General features: G+C 36.2%; 2 protein-coding genes across 4 annotated transcripts in view; both read right to left on the reverse strand.

Moving 5' to 3' along the window:
• LOC106089926 (disintegrin and metalloproteinase domain-containing protein 10) overlaps nt 1-16654 on the reverse strand; it is a 535999-nt gene that overhangs the window by 513380 nt on the left and 5965 nt on the right. The gene's annotated exons all lie outside the window — the stretch shown is intronic.
• Nucleotides 13164-15233, reverse strand: LOC106087712 (septin-2). Its single transcript, XM_013252852.2, has one exon. The coding sequence runs from the start codon at nt 15002-15004 to the stop codon at nt 13745-13747; it is 1260 nt and encodes a 419-aa protein (XP_013108306.1). The 5' UTR covers nt 15005-15233; the 3' UTR covers nt 13164-13744.

The raw sequence follows: 16654 nt of genomic DNA on the forward strand, positions 1-16654 counted from the left end.
GCTGACATATAGACCGATCTCTCGATTTAGGGTCTTAGGCCCATAAAATTCACATTTATTATATAATTTTGCTGAAATTTGGGACAGTGAGTTGTGCTAGGCCCATCGACACCGTTCTGCAATATGGCAAAAATCGATCCAGATTTGGATATAGCTGCCATATAGACCGATCTCTCGATATAAGGTTTAAGGCCCATAAAAGCCACATTTATTATCCGATTTTGCTGAAACTTGGGAAAGTGAGTTGTGTTACGCCCCCCGGCATACTTCTGCAATATGGCTCAGATCGGTTCAGATTTGGATATAGCTGCCATATAGACCGATCTCTCGATATAAGGTTTTAGGCCCTTAAAATCCACATGTATTATCCGATTTTGCTGAAATTTGGGACAGTGAGTTGTGCTAGGCCCTTCGACATCTTTCTTCAATTTGGCCCAGATCGATGCAAATTTGAATATAGCTGCCATAAAAACCGATCCACCGATTTAGGGTCTTAGGCCCATAAAATTCACATTTATTACCCGATTTTGTTGAAATTTGGGACAGTGAGTTGTGTAAGGCCCGTCGACACCCTTTTGCAATATGGCAAAAATCGATCCAGATTTGGATATAGCTGCCATATAGACCGATCTCTCGATATAAGGTTTTACTCCACTAAAAGCCACATTTATTATCTGATTTTGCTGAAATTTAGGACAGTGAGTTGTGTTAGGCCCTTCGACATCCTTCTTCAATTTGGCCCAGATCGGTGCAAATTTGAATATAGCTGCCATATAGACCGATCCACCGATTTAGGGTCTTTGGCCCATAAAATTCAAATTTATTACCATATTTAGTTGAAATTTAGGACAGTGAGTTGAGTAAGGCCCGTCGACACCCTTTTGCAATATGGCAAAAATCGATCCAGATTTGGATATAGCTGCCATATAGACCGATCTCTCGATATAAGGTTTTAGGCCCATAAAAGCCACACTTATTATCCGATTTTGCTGAAACTTGGGAAAGTGAGTTGTGCTAGGCCCTTTAATATCCTTCTTCAATTTGGCCCAGATCGGTGCAAATTTGAATATAGCTGCCATATAAACCGATCCACCGATTTAGGGTCTTACGCCAATAAAATTCACATTTACTACCCGATTTTGTTGAAATTTGGGGCAGTGAGTTGTGTAGGGCCCTCGGACATCCTTCTGCAATTTGGCCCAGATCGGTTCAAATTTGGATATAGCTGCCATATAGACCGGTCTCTCGATATAAGGTTTTGGGCCCATAAAACGCGCATTTATAGTCCGATTTCACTGAAATTTGACACAGTGACTTAGGTTGGGCTTTCCGACATCCGTGTCGTATATGGTTAAGATCGGATTATTTTTAGATATCGCTACTAAAAAGACCAATATTTTGTTATACACAATTGAACGATGACTTGCCCTAATTAGTATTTGGTCCAAATCGGAACATATTTCAATATAGCTGCTATGGGTCATAAGGTATGTATTTTTTATCGGATTTTGACGAAAGGTGATATACATATATACTCGAGGTGGTGGGTATCCAAAGTTCAGCCTGGCCGAACTTAACCCCTTTTCGCTTGTTATAGAAAATTTTTTCAACATTTCATTTCTATATAAAATTTTGTCAAAATTTTTTTTTTAGAAAACTAGCTGAGCCTGGCCCGCTCACAAAACTATCCTTTGAATATTTATTTCAGCTTTCAATGAAATACCATGCTACGAAAGTGATAATATGTAGGTCGCTGGACCTACAGTATAATAATTTTTTTTGGTTGTTAGATGTTCTCCATTCTAAAAAATTGTATAGGAGTCCGATATTCTCATGGGGATTTTGGAAGTGGAAAGGGGCCCAGGATGGTGGTTGGTGGGTTTAGGGTGTGGTATGGACCCGTAGAAGCTTGGTCCAGAAAGCGGGTATCAATTACGTGCCCTACTCCCCAATGCCTTTCGTTTGAGCCCCATATTGCCGTGGTCGATAAATACGTCTGAATTAGGGGTGTTTTGGAGGCTGGGATGATCCCCTAAATATTTGGTCCCAGATTCGTATTCTACTCTCAAATACCTTTTATTTGAGTCCCATACTGTCGTGATTGGTCTATATAAATATTTAATGGATTTTGGAGGTGGGTGGGCCCCCGTAGATACCCTATCCGAAATTTGGATACCAAATTTTTGTTTTCGCTTCAATCCCATCACCCATCTCCAAAATCTGGCGTTTCTGAAAATTATGGGGGAAGGAGAATAGTCCGCTCCCTTTCAGATATCAAAATAGGTAGTACCCTATTTTCACCCCAGGATCATGGTCTGCCATGCCATCGGCGAAAATTTCAACAAAATCGGTTTAGCCGCTTTTGAGTCAATACGGAACAGACAAACAAGCACAAATTGATTTTTATACCCTCCACCATAGGATGGGGGGTATACTACTTTCCTCATTCTGTTTGTAACTACTCGAAATATTCCTCTGAGACCCCATAAAGTATATATATTCTTGATCGTCGCGACATTTTATGTCGATCTAGCCATGTCCGCCCGTCCGTCTGTCCATCAGTCAGTCTGTCGAAAGCACGATAACTTCCGAAAGAGTAAAGCTAGCCGCTTGAAATTTTGCACAAATACTTCTTATTAGTGTAGGTCGCTTGGTATTGTAAATGGGCCATATCGGTCCATAACGTGATATAGCTGCCATATAAACCGATCTTGGGTCTTGACTTCTTGAGCCTCTAGAGTGCGCAATTCTTATCCGATTGGAATGAAACTTTGCACGACGTGTTTTGTTATGATATCCAATAAGTGTGCCAACTATGGTTTAAATCGGTTCATAACCTGATATAGCTGCCATAAAAACCGGTCTGGGGTCTTGACTTCTTGAGCCTCTAGAGTGCGCAATTCTTATCCGATTGGAATGAAACTTTGCACAACGTGTTTTGTTATGATATACAACAACTGTGCCAAGTATGGTTCAAATCGGTCCATAACCTGATATAGCTGCCATAAAAACCGGTCTGGGGTCTTGACTTCTTGAGCCACTAGAGGGCGCAATTCTTATCCGACTGGAATGAAACTTTGCACGACGTGTTTTGTTATGATATCCAATAACTGTGCCAAGTATGTTTTACATCGGTTCATAACCTGATATAGCTGTCATATAAACCGGTCTGGGGTCTTGACTTCTTGAGCCTCTAGAGTGCGCAATTCTTATCCGATTGGAATGAAATTTTGCACAACGTGTTTTGTTATGATATACAACAACTGTGCCAAGTATGGTTTAAATCGGTTCATCACCTGATATAGCTGTCATATAAACCGATCTGGGGTCTTGACTTCTGGGGCCTGTAGAGGGCGCAATTCTTATCCGATTTATCTGAAATTTTGCAATACGTATTTTATTCTTACTTTCAACAACTGTGCTAAGTATGATTCAAATCGGTTCATAACCTGATAAAGCTGTCATATAAACCGATCTGGGATCCTGACTTCTTGAGCCTCCGATTATTATCCGATTTGTCTGAAATTTTGTACGACGGATTCTCTCATGACCATCAACATACGTTTTTATTATGGTCTGCATCGGTCGATAGCCCGATATAGCTCCCATATAAATCGATCTCTCTATTTTACTTCTTGAGCCCCCAAAGGGTGCAATGCTTATTCGAATTGGCTGACATTTTACACAGGTCTCCAACATATAATTTAATTGTGGTCCAAACCGGACCATATCATGATATCGCTCTAATAGCAGAGCAAATCTTTTCTTATATCCTTTTTTGCCTAAGAAGAGATGCCGGGAAAAGAAGTCGACAAATGCGATCCATGGTGGAGGGTATATAAGATTCCGCCCGGCTGAACTTAGCACGCTTTTACTTGTTTTTTTTTTATTTTCAAAATTTTTTTATAGAAAATTTTAAAAATTTATTTGAATATAGAATCTTATTTGTATAGAAAGTTTTTTAAACATTTTTTTCATAAAATATTTTTAAAAAAATTAAAAAATTTTTTTTTATTAAATTAATTTTTTTAAGATGTTTTCCTCCAACATGTTGTCTTTATTTTCTCCAATTTCCAATATCAATGTTAACGTCACAACGTCTTCTCTTGCATTTCTTTCAAACTCCAATATTACCTAATTATGAATCATCCATTAATTTCATAACAAAAACTCAAAAACAAATGAAAAGCTTTGTTTTAGGAACAAACTTAAAATCGACGACAAAAACTGGATTTCCAGCTGTGTTTCTTTCTTTTTTTGAATAGGAAGAAAGGGTGTTTTAAAGACATTCCTTAGTTATTTGTTGCCAACGACACCACAAAATGTGTGTGAATCAATTTTTATTCTCAGTAAATAAAAGTCGCCATTGTCTAGTGTTTTTTATATCTTCTAACAATTGACAGAGCCACACTGCTTTTCAATACAGAATGAAAGCTGTTAGGGGTTCTTTGTGTGCTGTACATTTAAGACGCGATTCAATAAAGACAATTAGAGTTTAAAATGGACTGATATAAGAAAAAATGTCTACTAATAAATGAACAATAAAAAATAGGAATATAAAAATAAGGAATTAAGAACTAAAATTTGTTATAAAATTTTCGAAAGAAATAAAAAAACTGAATAGAGACCTAAAATTTTTTGTAGAACTTTTAATAGAAATACAATGTTGAGTAATTTTCTATAGAAAAATTTTCATACATTTTGATAAAATTTTCAATATGAATGAAATTTTGTTATAAATTTCCAATAGAAATAAAAATTTAGTCAAGTTTCTATAAAAAAAAAAAAATTTTGACAAAATTAACTTAAACAAAGATTTGACCAAATTTTTTTTTTGAAAATTTGTATTTTCTTTAGAACCAAATATTGTCCAGAGGCTCAGAAAGTCGATCTAGGAGATCGGTTTATATGGCCAATATAAATACAGTGCCATACAAGGCACAGTTGTTGCAAGTCATAACAAAACGCAACGTGCAAAGTTTCAGCCAAATCGGATAAGAAATACACCCTCCAGAGGCTCAGTAAGTCAAACTTTCGGTTTATGCGACAGCTATATCAAAACCCCGAACGGTTTGGCACATCAAACCCCCACACACCCTCACCTAAATAGTGTTACTCTTTCTCTCTCTCCATTTGTTTCTCTTACTCTCACCACTAATACTCCCACCTATGGTTTGTATTCACACCCATAACGAATGCTTTAGAAAAAACACAACAACAATTTGCTGTGTTTATGCTTCTTCTTTTATTGAATACTAATTCCTCATTTTCATAGCTCTTCTTTAAAGAAAATTTATTTTCATATATAAAGGGTGATTTTTTTGAGGTTAGGATTTTCATGCATTAGTATTTGACAGATCACGTGGGATTTCAGACATGGTGTCAAAGAGAAAGATGCTCAGTATGCTTTGACATTTCATCATGAATAGACTTACTAACGAGCAACGCTTGCAAATCATTGAATTTTATTACCAAAATCAGTGTTCGATTCGAAATGTGTTCATTTCGTTTCCCTGCGAAATTTGGTCCGATAATTGATATTCGACAGACTGGGATGAAGCGAGCAGCTGATGTCGTTGAGCGAAGAATCGTCGAATAGCGTCGTCGGGATGTTGCCTGAAACCTTACCAGTATGCCTTCTGCCGTTGTTGTTGTTACGTAGCCACATTCATATGTGCAGGTAACCATCCTAGTCAGACTCCAAAGGTGAGCAAGCTCGTTCTGGTCCAAAGGACTGATTGCCAAGGCAACGTTATGGCCATTGGTTATTTAAATGTAACAATAACTCGCCTTGTCATATAGAGCCGGTGCCACCAGGCCGCTCACTGAAACTCTCCCGGAAGACGCAGGCGAGATGGGTCCATACTGAACGGAATGGTGTATTTGTTGTTGTTGTAGACACATTGCATGTGGAGGTAGCGATTCTCGTCAAATTCTTAAAGGGTAAGGTCGTTCCGGTCCATAGGACCGATCGCTAGAAGAACGTGATGGCCATAGGCTATTTAAAGGCACCAAAAAAGAACTCGCCTCGTCATATCGAGCATCATAGGCACTCAGTATTTAATCAAGAGCCGTTGCCGCCCAGCCTCTCACTGAGACTCTCCACTCGATACCACAGATTGTTCGCGGCTGCAGTTGCAGCTACTCCGTATAAGATGCATATCACTATCCGCAACCTGTGGGTGCGTTCGGTAGCTCTCAGCTGAGCTTTTTGTTATTGTTGTTGTTGTAGCCACATTTTCATGCGGAGGTGGCGATCTTTGTCAAGCTCCTGCAGGTGAGCAGGTCCAAAGGCCCGATCGCCGCGGAAACAGGGTGGCCATTGGTGATTTAAAGGCGCCAATTGTGCAAAAGCCGGTGCCGCCCGGCCTCTCACTGAGACTCTCCACCCGATACCGCTGATTGTTCTATACTGCCGTTGCGGCTACTCCGTATGGAGCATTCTACTATCCGCAACCTGTAGACGTGCCGGGTAACTCGCAACTAAGCCGAGGGCGACGATGACGTCGAGGGCGATAATGACGCCGAGGGCGAAGATAACGCCGAGGGCGATAATGACACCGAGGGCGATAATGACGCCGAGGGCGACGATAACGCCGAGGGCGACGATAACGCCGAGGGCGACGATAACGCCGAGGGCGACGATGACGCCGATGGCAACAATGAGGCTTGATCCCACTGCGGTCAATAATCGCACAACACCTTGCAACGTGTTCAGTGTGACTATATTCCGTTAATGACGCAAGGCCAAAGCAAGATCGGATATTCACCGACTCCAAGCAGCGGTTAAACCTCACCTACACCGACCGATGATGGAGGAGATTCTGATAAACCGAACAAAATCTCGCTTTGGGGTTGTTTAAAATACAGAACGGGCCAGGAGTTTGCGAAGAAGGCACTCCGCAATATGCCTCTGCCCTGAAGGAAAAAGGACGAACACGTACAATGGGGCGTCAGCCTTGCCGATAAAGCACTCCATCGTGTCAATCCGGTACGTACAACCGGCTGCCATGGGATCGCATGAGGTCCCTTATCATTGAGCTGGAACTTTAATCGGACATCACTAGAGATGGGCGATGGGTAGAAGTTATTAACCCGGAAAATTGGGTAAGTACCCGTGTATTAACCCATATATTCCTAAAAGCTGGGTGCTAATAATTTTTCCGATATCTTGTGTATAAAAACAATGTTCAAAAAATTTTTGATGTTTTCGTATTCTTTGTATATAAACCTGACCTTCTGATCTCATAAAATTGGAATTTAGTTATATATAGCCGCTTTATAGACCAATCTTCAAACTTAGTCTTGAGCCAATAAAATGGTAATTTTTTATCCCATTCCGGTGAAATTTGGTACATTTTTGGGTAGGGGTCTAACCCATTTCTGTGAAGTGTGGTCCGGATTGGGCCATATCTGGATATAGCTACCCTATAGACCGACCGCCAGATCTCCCGATATAGGGTATTAAGGTCATAAAATGTCCATTCACAGTGAGCTCTAGTAGATTTCTTCCCATTCTTGCCAAATGTGGTCCAGATCGGACCATATTTGGATATAGCTGTCATACAGAGTATTGGGCTTACAAGAGGAGCAGCATTATTCATCCGATTTCGATTAAATTTGTAGCAGTGAGCTTTTTCTACACATTTTTCTGTTGAATATCATCCAAATCGAACCATATATGGGTCCGAGAAGCATTTTTCATCACATTTCGATTAAATTTAATACAGTGAGCTTTGGTACCCCTCTACACTCTATTGTTGAATATGGTCAAAATCGGGTAATGGCTTGGTTCGATTTATTTCGAGCTTTCTCAGAGATCGCACTATTTGAGTCGTTATTGATGGGTTCTCCATTCAATGAGCATAAATTGACCGCAGGTGTACCCCAGGGCTCTGTTTTTTCTCCTTCTCTTTTTCTAATTTTCATCAACGATCAACAGATCGAGTCAGACATCGAATCCGATGTACTAATTTGCGGATGACAGTAATCTCCGCCATTCGTACTCATTCGACCATAGGCCGAGTCTTCTTCGAGAGATTGAGGACAAGAGGCGGGTTATGGACGATACACTCTGCCAGGATTTGCTGAACATTTTCGAGTGGGGTCGAATAAATCGAGTAGATTTTAATGCACGGAAGCCTCAGTGCTGATTGTTGTCACACAAACGATTCGCTGACCCATTACAATCATCTTTGTCTATCAACGGTATGGGTGTTGAGCAATCAGAAGCTCTTGATATTTGGGGCATGAAAATACAAAGTGTTATCCGTTGGGCTAAACATGTATTTGAAGTGTCTAAAAGAAGCATTCAAGTGTTTAGGCTTCCTCAAACGGTGTAAGAATTACTTCAATCCGTCTGATCTTCTTAACATCTACACCACTTTCTTGAGGCCGAAAATGGAGTACAACTCACATGTATGGGCTGGAGCTTAAAAATCATTCCTGGAGCTACTGGACCGTGTACCCCCTCTGTATACGGTGGCGATGGCGTTGATTAGGGACAGTGGGGTATCCAACTCTATTGCCTCCCTTAATCATTGACGCAATGTGGGTTGTTTGGCGCTGTTCTATCGGTACTTACATGGTGTTTGTTAGACCTCTGGCTAATGTTTTCCCACACACTTTGATATCCAAAGATTTAAGACAAATGCCAATAAGCACTACATCCTGTGGGAATTTTAGCCCTAATCTTTAGTGGTATGTTTATGGGAAAAATTTTATACGATTATTTACCCCTTCCAAATAATAAGTCTGCAATTTTTTATATATTTTTTTTATTTCTTTATTTTTTATTCGAAAATAAACTTAGGCAAAATATTTTTGAACAGAACATAGAAGGTTAGTTATAACAAAATCGAATTTGTATCAATCGTTTCTTAAATTTTTTTTTTTTGAATTTTTTAAAATAGTTAAGTTTCATAAAAAATGTTAGTCATTGATAATGTGGAAAATTTGTTTTGCAACATTTTGTATTTTTAAAATTTCAAAGCATGTAATTTAAAAAAATAGTTTTCAATGAAGTTATGCTTAAAAGGGTAATGGTGGTAAACATTGATTCGTTTAAAAATGGAAAATGGTATAGGTGTGGGGATACAAAAACCCTAAACTAGGGGGTTTTTTTTGCAATTTTTTCTATAATTCTATAATAAAATATTAAATACTGGGCTTGTGTTTTTCTTCTTGCTGTGTATCATGTCTTTTTATATAAAAAATATGAAATTTTGGGGGAAAAATATCTTAAATTTTTATTAACAAAAAATTAAGTTTTTATTCGAAGGTTTGGGATTTTTTTTTTTAATTTTATTGAATTTTGCAGAATATTAATGTTTTTGTTATTATTTTTCAAGTCAATAACAATAAAAAATATTAATTAATTAAATTATTACAGGAAATTATTTTATAATTTTTCGACTTTTTTATAATTTCTGTGGAAAATATTAAAAATCAGATATTATTTTTGTTTTTTGAAACTATTGTTCGAAAATATGTCACAAAAAAATATAACAGAAACCTTTTTTTTAATTTTTCAGAAAAAAAAATCAAAAAAAAAACAAAATTTTAAGAAATTTCAAAACAAAAAAAATGTCTCTCTTCTTGAAGGAATAGGTTTCTATAAAAAACATTATTTTTTTAAATTGTCATCCATACGTCCCTATTCTTCAGAAATCGAATCCCAAAAAAAAGTAATTTAAAAAAAAATAAAAAAATTTTTTTTTTAAAATTCCTACATCCATTAGAAAATGTTCTCCATTTGTTCTCTTCTTGCAGAAAAAAGGTTTCTATAATTTTTTTTTTTAATTTTCATCCATTCTTCTCTATTCTTCAGAAATAAAATCCAAAAAAAAAAAGAGAAAATTGAAAAAAAAAATTTTTTTTTCAAAATACCTAACTCCAATAGAAAATTTTCTCCGTTTTTTTTCTTCTTACAGAAATAGGTTTATATAAAAAAAAATATTTTTGTTTAAATTTTCATCCATACTTCCCTATTCTTCAGAAATAAAATCCAAAAAAAAAAAAAAGAAAATTGAAAAAAAAAATTTTTTTTTCAAAATACCTAACTCCAATGGAAAATTTTCTCCGTTCTTTCTCTTCTTACAGAAATAGGTTTTTATAAAAAAAATATTTTTGTTTAAATTTTCATCCATACTTCCCTATTCTTCAGAAATAAAATCCAAAAAAAAAAATTCAAAAAAAAAATTTTTTTTGTTTGATATTTCAAAAAATATTTTTTTTTTTTCAAAATACCTGCAACCAATAGAAAATTTTCTCAATTCTTTCTCTTCTTACGCGAAAAGGTTTCTATAAAAAACATTTTTTAAAATTTTCATCCATACGTCCCTATTCTTCAGAAATAAAATACAAAAAAAAAAAGAAATTTTAAAGAAATTTCACAAAATTTTTTTTCAAAATACCTACATCCAATAGAAAATTTTCTCCATTTATTCTCTTCTTACAGAAACAGGTTTCTATAAAAAACATTATCTTTTTTAATTTTTTTTTCATACCTCCCTATTCTTCTGAAATCAATTCCCAAAAAAGGGAATTTGAAAGAAATTCAAAAAAAAAAAATTTTTTCAATTACCTATATCCAACAGAAAACTTTCTCTATTCGTTCTTTTCTTACCGAAAAATGTTTCTGTATTTTTTTTTATTTTCATCCATACTTCCCTATTTTCCAGAAAAAAAATCTAAAAAAAGAAATGTTAAAGAAATTTCCCATTTTTTTTTTTTTTTTAAAATACGTACATCCATTAGAAAATTTTCTGAATTCTTTCTCTTTTTACGGAAATAGGTTTCTATAAAAAACATTTTTTTAAATTTTCAACCATACTTCCCTATTCTTCAGAAATAAAATTAAAAAAAAACGGAATTTTAAAGTGATTTCAAAAAAAAAATTCAAAATACTTACATCCAAAGAAAATTTTCTCCATTCTTTCTCTTCTTACAGAAATAGGTTTTTATAAAAAAAATATTTTTGTTTAAATTTTCATCCATACTTCCCTATTCTTCAGAAATAAAATCCAAAAACAAAAAGAATTTTAAAGAAATTTAAAAAAAAAAAAAATGTTTTCAAAATGCCTACATCCAATAGAAAATTTTCTCCATTCTTTCTCTCCTTATAGAATAAAGTTTCTATATTTTTTTGTTTCCAATTTTATAATCAATCAAAATTTTTAAAATTTAGAAAAAAATTAATTTTTTTTTTAAATAATTTCCCATTATGGAAATTTATTCGTTTGACTGATTGAAATAAATTTGGAAAAAATAGAAAATTTACTCCACTTTTTCTTTTCTTACAGAAATAGTTTTCTATAAAAAACATTTTTTTTAAATTTTCATCCATACTACCCGATTCTTCAGAAATGAAATCCAAAAAAAAGGAATTTTAAAGAAATTTCAAAAACAAATTTTTTCAATATTCCTACATCCAATAGAACATTTTCTCTATTCTTTCTCTTCTTACAGATTCAAGTTTCTAAAAAACATTTTTTTTTTTTAAATTTTAAACCTATTAAAATTTTTAAAATTTAGGAAAAATCAAATAAAATGTACTGCAAGGAGTCTCAAAAAAAAAATTTTTTGTTTTAAATAATTTCCCATTATGGAAGTTTATTCGTTTGTTTGTCTGAAATAAGTTTTCTTTGAAAGTTTCTCTGAAATAAGTTTTCTTTCAAAGTTTCTCTGAAATAAGGATTCATTGTCCCCCCAAAAAGAGTCTATTTTTTAAGGGAGGTCATCTAAATGCGTCAATTAAAAATCGTTAAAAAACCAAGAAAAATTTTATAGTTCGTTTCGGACCATAAATGAATACCGAACATCGTAGAAGTCATTGTGAATGCCGAACATTGTAGAAGTCATTGTGAATGCCGAACATTGTGGAAGTCATTGTGAATGGCGAACATTGTGGAAGTCATTGTGTAATATTTCAGTTTATTCGGATAAGAATTGAGCCTTGTAGGGGCTCAAGATGCAAAATCGGGAAATAAGTTGATATGGGAGCTGTATCTAGATATTAATCGATTGAAACCATATTAGACACGTATATTGAAGGTCATGAGAGAAGCCGTTGTAAAAAATTTCTGCCAAATCGCATGAGAATTGCGCCCTCTAGAGGCTAAACAAGTCAAGATCCCAGAATGGTTTATATGGCAGCTATATCAGTTCATGAAAACGATTTGCACCATATTTAGCATAGTTATTGGAAGTCATAACAAAACACCTCATGCATAATTTCAGCCAAATCGGATGAGAATTGCGCCCTTTAGAGGCTCAAGAAGTCAAAACCCAAAATCGGTTTATATGGCAGTTACATCAAAACATAGACCGGTTTGAATCATACTTAACACAAATGATGGAAGTGATACCAAAACACCACATGTAAAATTTCAGTCAAATCGGATGAGAATTGCGCCCTCTAGAGGCTCAAGAAGTCAAGATCCAATATCGGTTTATATGGAAGCTATATCAAAACATGGACCAATTCGAATCATACATAACACAGTTGTTGCAAGTGATACGAAAACACTACGTGCAAAATTTCAGTCAAATCGGACGAGAATTGCGCCCTCTAGAGGCTCAAGAAGTCAAGACCCAAGATCGGTTTATATGGCAGCTATATCAAAACATGGACCGATTTGACCCATTTACAATCCCAACCGACCTACACTAATAAAAAGTATTTGTGCAAAATTTCAAGCGGCTAGCTTTACTCCTTCGAAATTTAGCGTGCTTTCGACAGACAGACGGAGGGACGGACAATTTTAAAATTTAGACGTACGGACAGACTGATGGACATGGCTAGATCGACTTAAAATGTCATGACGATCAAGAATATACATACTTTATGAGGTCTGAGACGCATATTTCGAGGTGTTACAAACAGAATGACGAAATTACTATACCCCCATCCCATGGTGAAGGGTATAAAAAAAAATTTAAGAGACATTAAAGTGGCAGTTCGTATTTTTTCCCTCAATTCATTTGCTTCAACGATATAAAATCCCCCAGGGGTGTTTCTTTGTTACCCAAGGGTTTTGCAATATCTCCAAAGGTCTTCTGCGGAACCTTTAATGGAACTCTAGGGTGTTCAAAGAGAGAACATTTTTTTAATAATGACTTGAATTTCGATTTTTTTGTCTGCAAAGATAACAAAAATTAAATGATTTTCAGTTTTTTTAATTTCTTTTCATGTTAATTATCGGTTTTTTTTAAATATTTTTCTACAATAATATTTGAGCTCTATATGTAGCATTTTTTGTATGTGGGTCTTTAATGATAGGTATTGGCGTTCTTTTTGGATCGTTGTGAGTGTGTGTGTGTGTGATAATACTTAAATGCAAAAAACGCGTCACTTTCGTTAAACTTAAAGCGTAAATGAGTGTTTAGTGTTGGTTTCATAGAACAACAAAAAGAGGGAGCCATTGTGCAGGCAGTCTAGTCGCCACACTTTTTGACAAAGAAAAAAAGTTAGTTTAGCAAAATTTTATACCATATCGGTTAACTCTAAGTAAGACTTATAAGAAACAGCAAAGAGAGTGTAATGGGGGGTCTAATGGTGGTACGTGGGTGGTTGGCATCGTTTTGTTGGTTTTCGGTTTGCTTTCATTTATGCGTCTGGCATTTATAAACACAACAACAAAAATATGACGATAATTGCAGCAGTTTGTTTTAAGTTGAAATTTCTCTTTGTCTGTTGCCTGCTCCCTTAGAAAATACATGAAATGAAAACCCCTTCCACACTCTACTTCTTTTTGCTTTTGCCCAATGTCAGGGTGTGGTGTGATGTGGCCAATTGTGTCTTGCGTCTGTTGAACTCCAAAAAGTCCTCTTCCAATTTCTTGCGTGATTCCTCCAGTTTTCGTTTCTCCTCTGCATGATCCCTCTTTAATTTCTCAAATTTGGCATGCAACTCCTTTTCGGATTCTTTGAGTTCAGCCTCCTTTTCCTTGACACGCTGCACAAACATTTGACGCACCTCTTCCTCTTTGGCTTGAAGTTCGGCCAAATGATTAGAGCGTTTGGCTTCAAAAGTCTGTTGGAATGATATGGGCTTATTGTCCGAGTCCACATCGGAGAAACCCATTTCCTCCAAACGCTTCTGCCGGTACAATTCATAGTGGCGTGTATGGGTCTTCTCACGCATATCCTCCATATTGGTGCGTATCAGCATTTCACGCAGTTTCACAAAGTCACAGTGGGCCTCATTTTCCACTTGCACTGTGCCCCAAGGATATTGGCGGGCCCTTATCAATTTATTGCCCACTTTTATGAATTCGGTGGAGCCCACCACCGCAAAGGGCACATGGTCATTCATGGCCTGATTGGTATCGGCCACTGTCTCATCGTCTGTGGGGAATTGATAGATATGTACTCCATTGTTGGACAATTCCTGCATGATTTTCGATTTGAAACGCTGTAATTCAGCCTTGGATATGGTATCGGCTTTGGCTATGATGGGTATAATATTCACTTTGCTGTCCAACTTTTTCATGCACACCAAATCCAAGCTCTTCAAGCCATGCCCAGTGGGACATATAAAGTAGAGACACACATGTATGCGAGAATCATGACAGCCCACCAGAGAGCGTTTTATTTTCAATTCTTCCTGTAGATAAGCCTCGAATTGGGCATCGATATAGTCCACCACTGCCTTGAATGAGTCATCCTTGTTGATTTGATCGCCATAGCCCACTGTATCGCATATGGTTAGCTTAAGGCGTACATTGCTCTCCTGCAACTCATAGGTGTGGGCCTTCAATTTCACATTGGGCAGAGTATGCGAACTGGGCGTTGACTCAAAGCTGGTATTGAATAAAGTGTCCATCATGGTGGACTTTCCCAGACCAGTCTCGCCAATGCACATCACATTGAAGACAAAACCATTTTGCACGGATTTATTTACCAATTGGTCTGGCAGGCTGTCGAAGCCCACATGTCCCGACTGTTTGAGGGACCTCAAATGGGGTTCTTTTTTGGTATAGATTTCCACTTCAGCAGTCATAGTTTCACTTTTTCTTTACGATTTCTCACTTTGTGCTACTTGTTTCTTTTATTGAACACAAAATTTCTAATTTCACTCTTTGTTTTGTGATGTGATTATCTATCGTTTTTCAATCCACAATTTTTGGTTCTTCTTCGATTCACTTTTCAACGTTTAGTGTGTGTTGTGTTGTCTTCTTCGAACTGAAAAATTTTTTCAATTAGAATGAAATGCATCAGCTCGGTACTATCACCAACACCATGACACACACTTCCGTCGATTTCTTCATTTCATTTAGCTTTCTACTATCCCGAGACACAAAAACTCCATAGTCATCTCTTTCTCTCTTATGGTTGGCAAAGGGAGTTGTCAAAATTTTGTATACATTTTTAAATGAGACAAAATGTATATTTGACAGTTACCGACTTTGCTGCTCTTTGTATTGATTTTAATAAGGCGAGCTCTGAGAGTAGAGAGAATAATATAAAATACAGCTCTCTTTCTCTCTCATTTTGGTGGCGCGTATATGTGTGCCATAGCTAATGTCTCGTCCATACATAAAATGTAGACAGAAAATAAATACAAGAAATGTCTACTCATGTTTTCTTTGCGTTGCTCTTGCTCTTTGTTTTTTTTTTAGTTTGTTTATGCGTTCGCTGGCGCTATTGTTTCTTCAATATGGGGCTGCATTATTGTTTTACATGCATAACAACAACAACAATTAACAATTTATGAGGGCAAAATGCTAGATCTTGCTAACTCATATTTTTTTTTATTCTTCAACATTAATCAGTTTTGGCATTTTTATGGAGAGGTATGGAGACAGTGTTGCCATACAAAATCAATTTCTCACATAACCAAGAAAAAAACAATGGTTGGTATTGCGTTCGATTTTCACGAAATTTTTTTAGCTATGACTTTTCTTAGATAATAGATTTTGAAGCAAAAAAAAAACTTGCTGATTTCATTCAGTAGGATATTCCCTCATTACTAATGAAACAATTTTAACAAACGTATTTTGTTATCATTGAGATTTTTGTAGTTGTTATAGCACTAAGGCGGCACCCCTTGCCGATGGACGGACTCCATTGGTTCAATCCGGTGTATTTAAAAAAAGTATTCACGAAAAACATGTGTTTTTTAAATGTGAAGGCTTAAGCTGGCAAAATATCCGAAAAATTAACAAACCAAAGAAAATAAGCAAAGATGTAGTATAGAGAGGAGAAGGCCTTACAGGGCGCACCGCCAATTGCGCTGAAATTTGGTATGTAGATGTGGGTTGGCCCCGTGAACACGAATTTGAAGTCCTGTTTTGAGGCAAAGGCCCCTGGTCCCTAGGGGCCAAAAACCGACCCTAGGTGGCCCAACCAAGGAAATATGGGTATCAAATGAAAGGTATTAGTGAGTAGAAAAATTTGCCAAAATATGTCTAAAAATTGGACTCGGGAAGGACCTACGGGGACTTGAGAATTTTGAAAACCTTAGCCTTAGGCAATATGGGTATTAAATGAAAGGTAGAATAAAGAAGTAGTTTACGATAGACTTCCATAGGAGTATGAAGACAAAAATGACACATTTTTTAAAAACATCGCGCGTTGGGAAATTTTTCGCTTGCCGCGCTTTTCTTCGATTTTTTCCTATAAACTTCCATATATATCAACCAAATCAAAG

Source organism: Stomoxys calcitrans, chromosome 3 (genome assembly GCF_963082655.1).
Source record: "Stomoxys calcitrans chromosome 3, idStoCalc2.1, whole genome shotgun sequence".
Taxonomy (NCBI): domain Eukaryota; kingdom Metazoa; phylum Arthropoda; class Insecta; order Diptera; family Muscidae; genus Stomoxys; species Stomoxys calcitrans.

Coding starts and splice junctions, on each gene's coding strand:
- LOC106087712 (XM_013252852.2), bottom strand. CDS start 15,004: ATGACTGCTGAAGTGGAAATCTATACCAAAAAAGAACCCCATTTGAGG.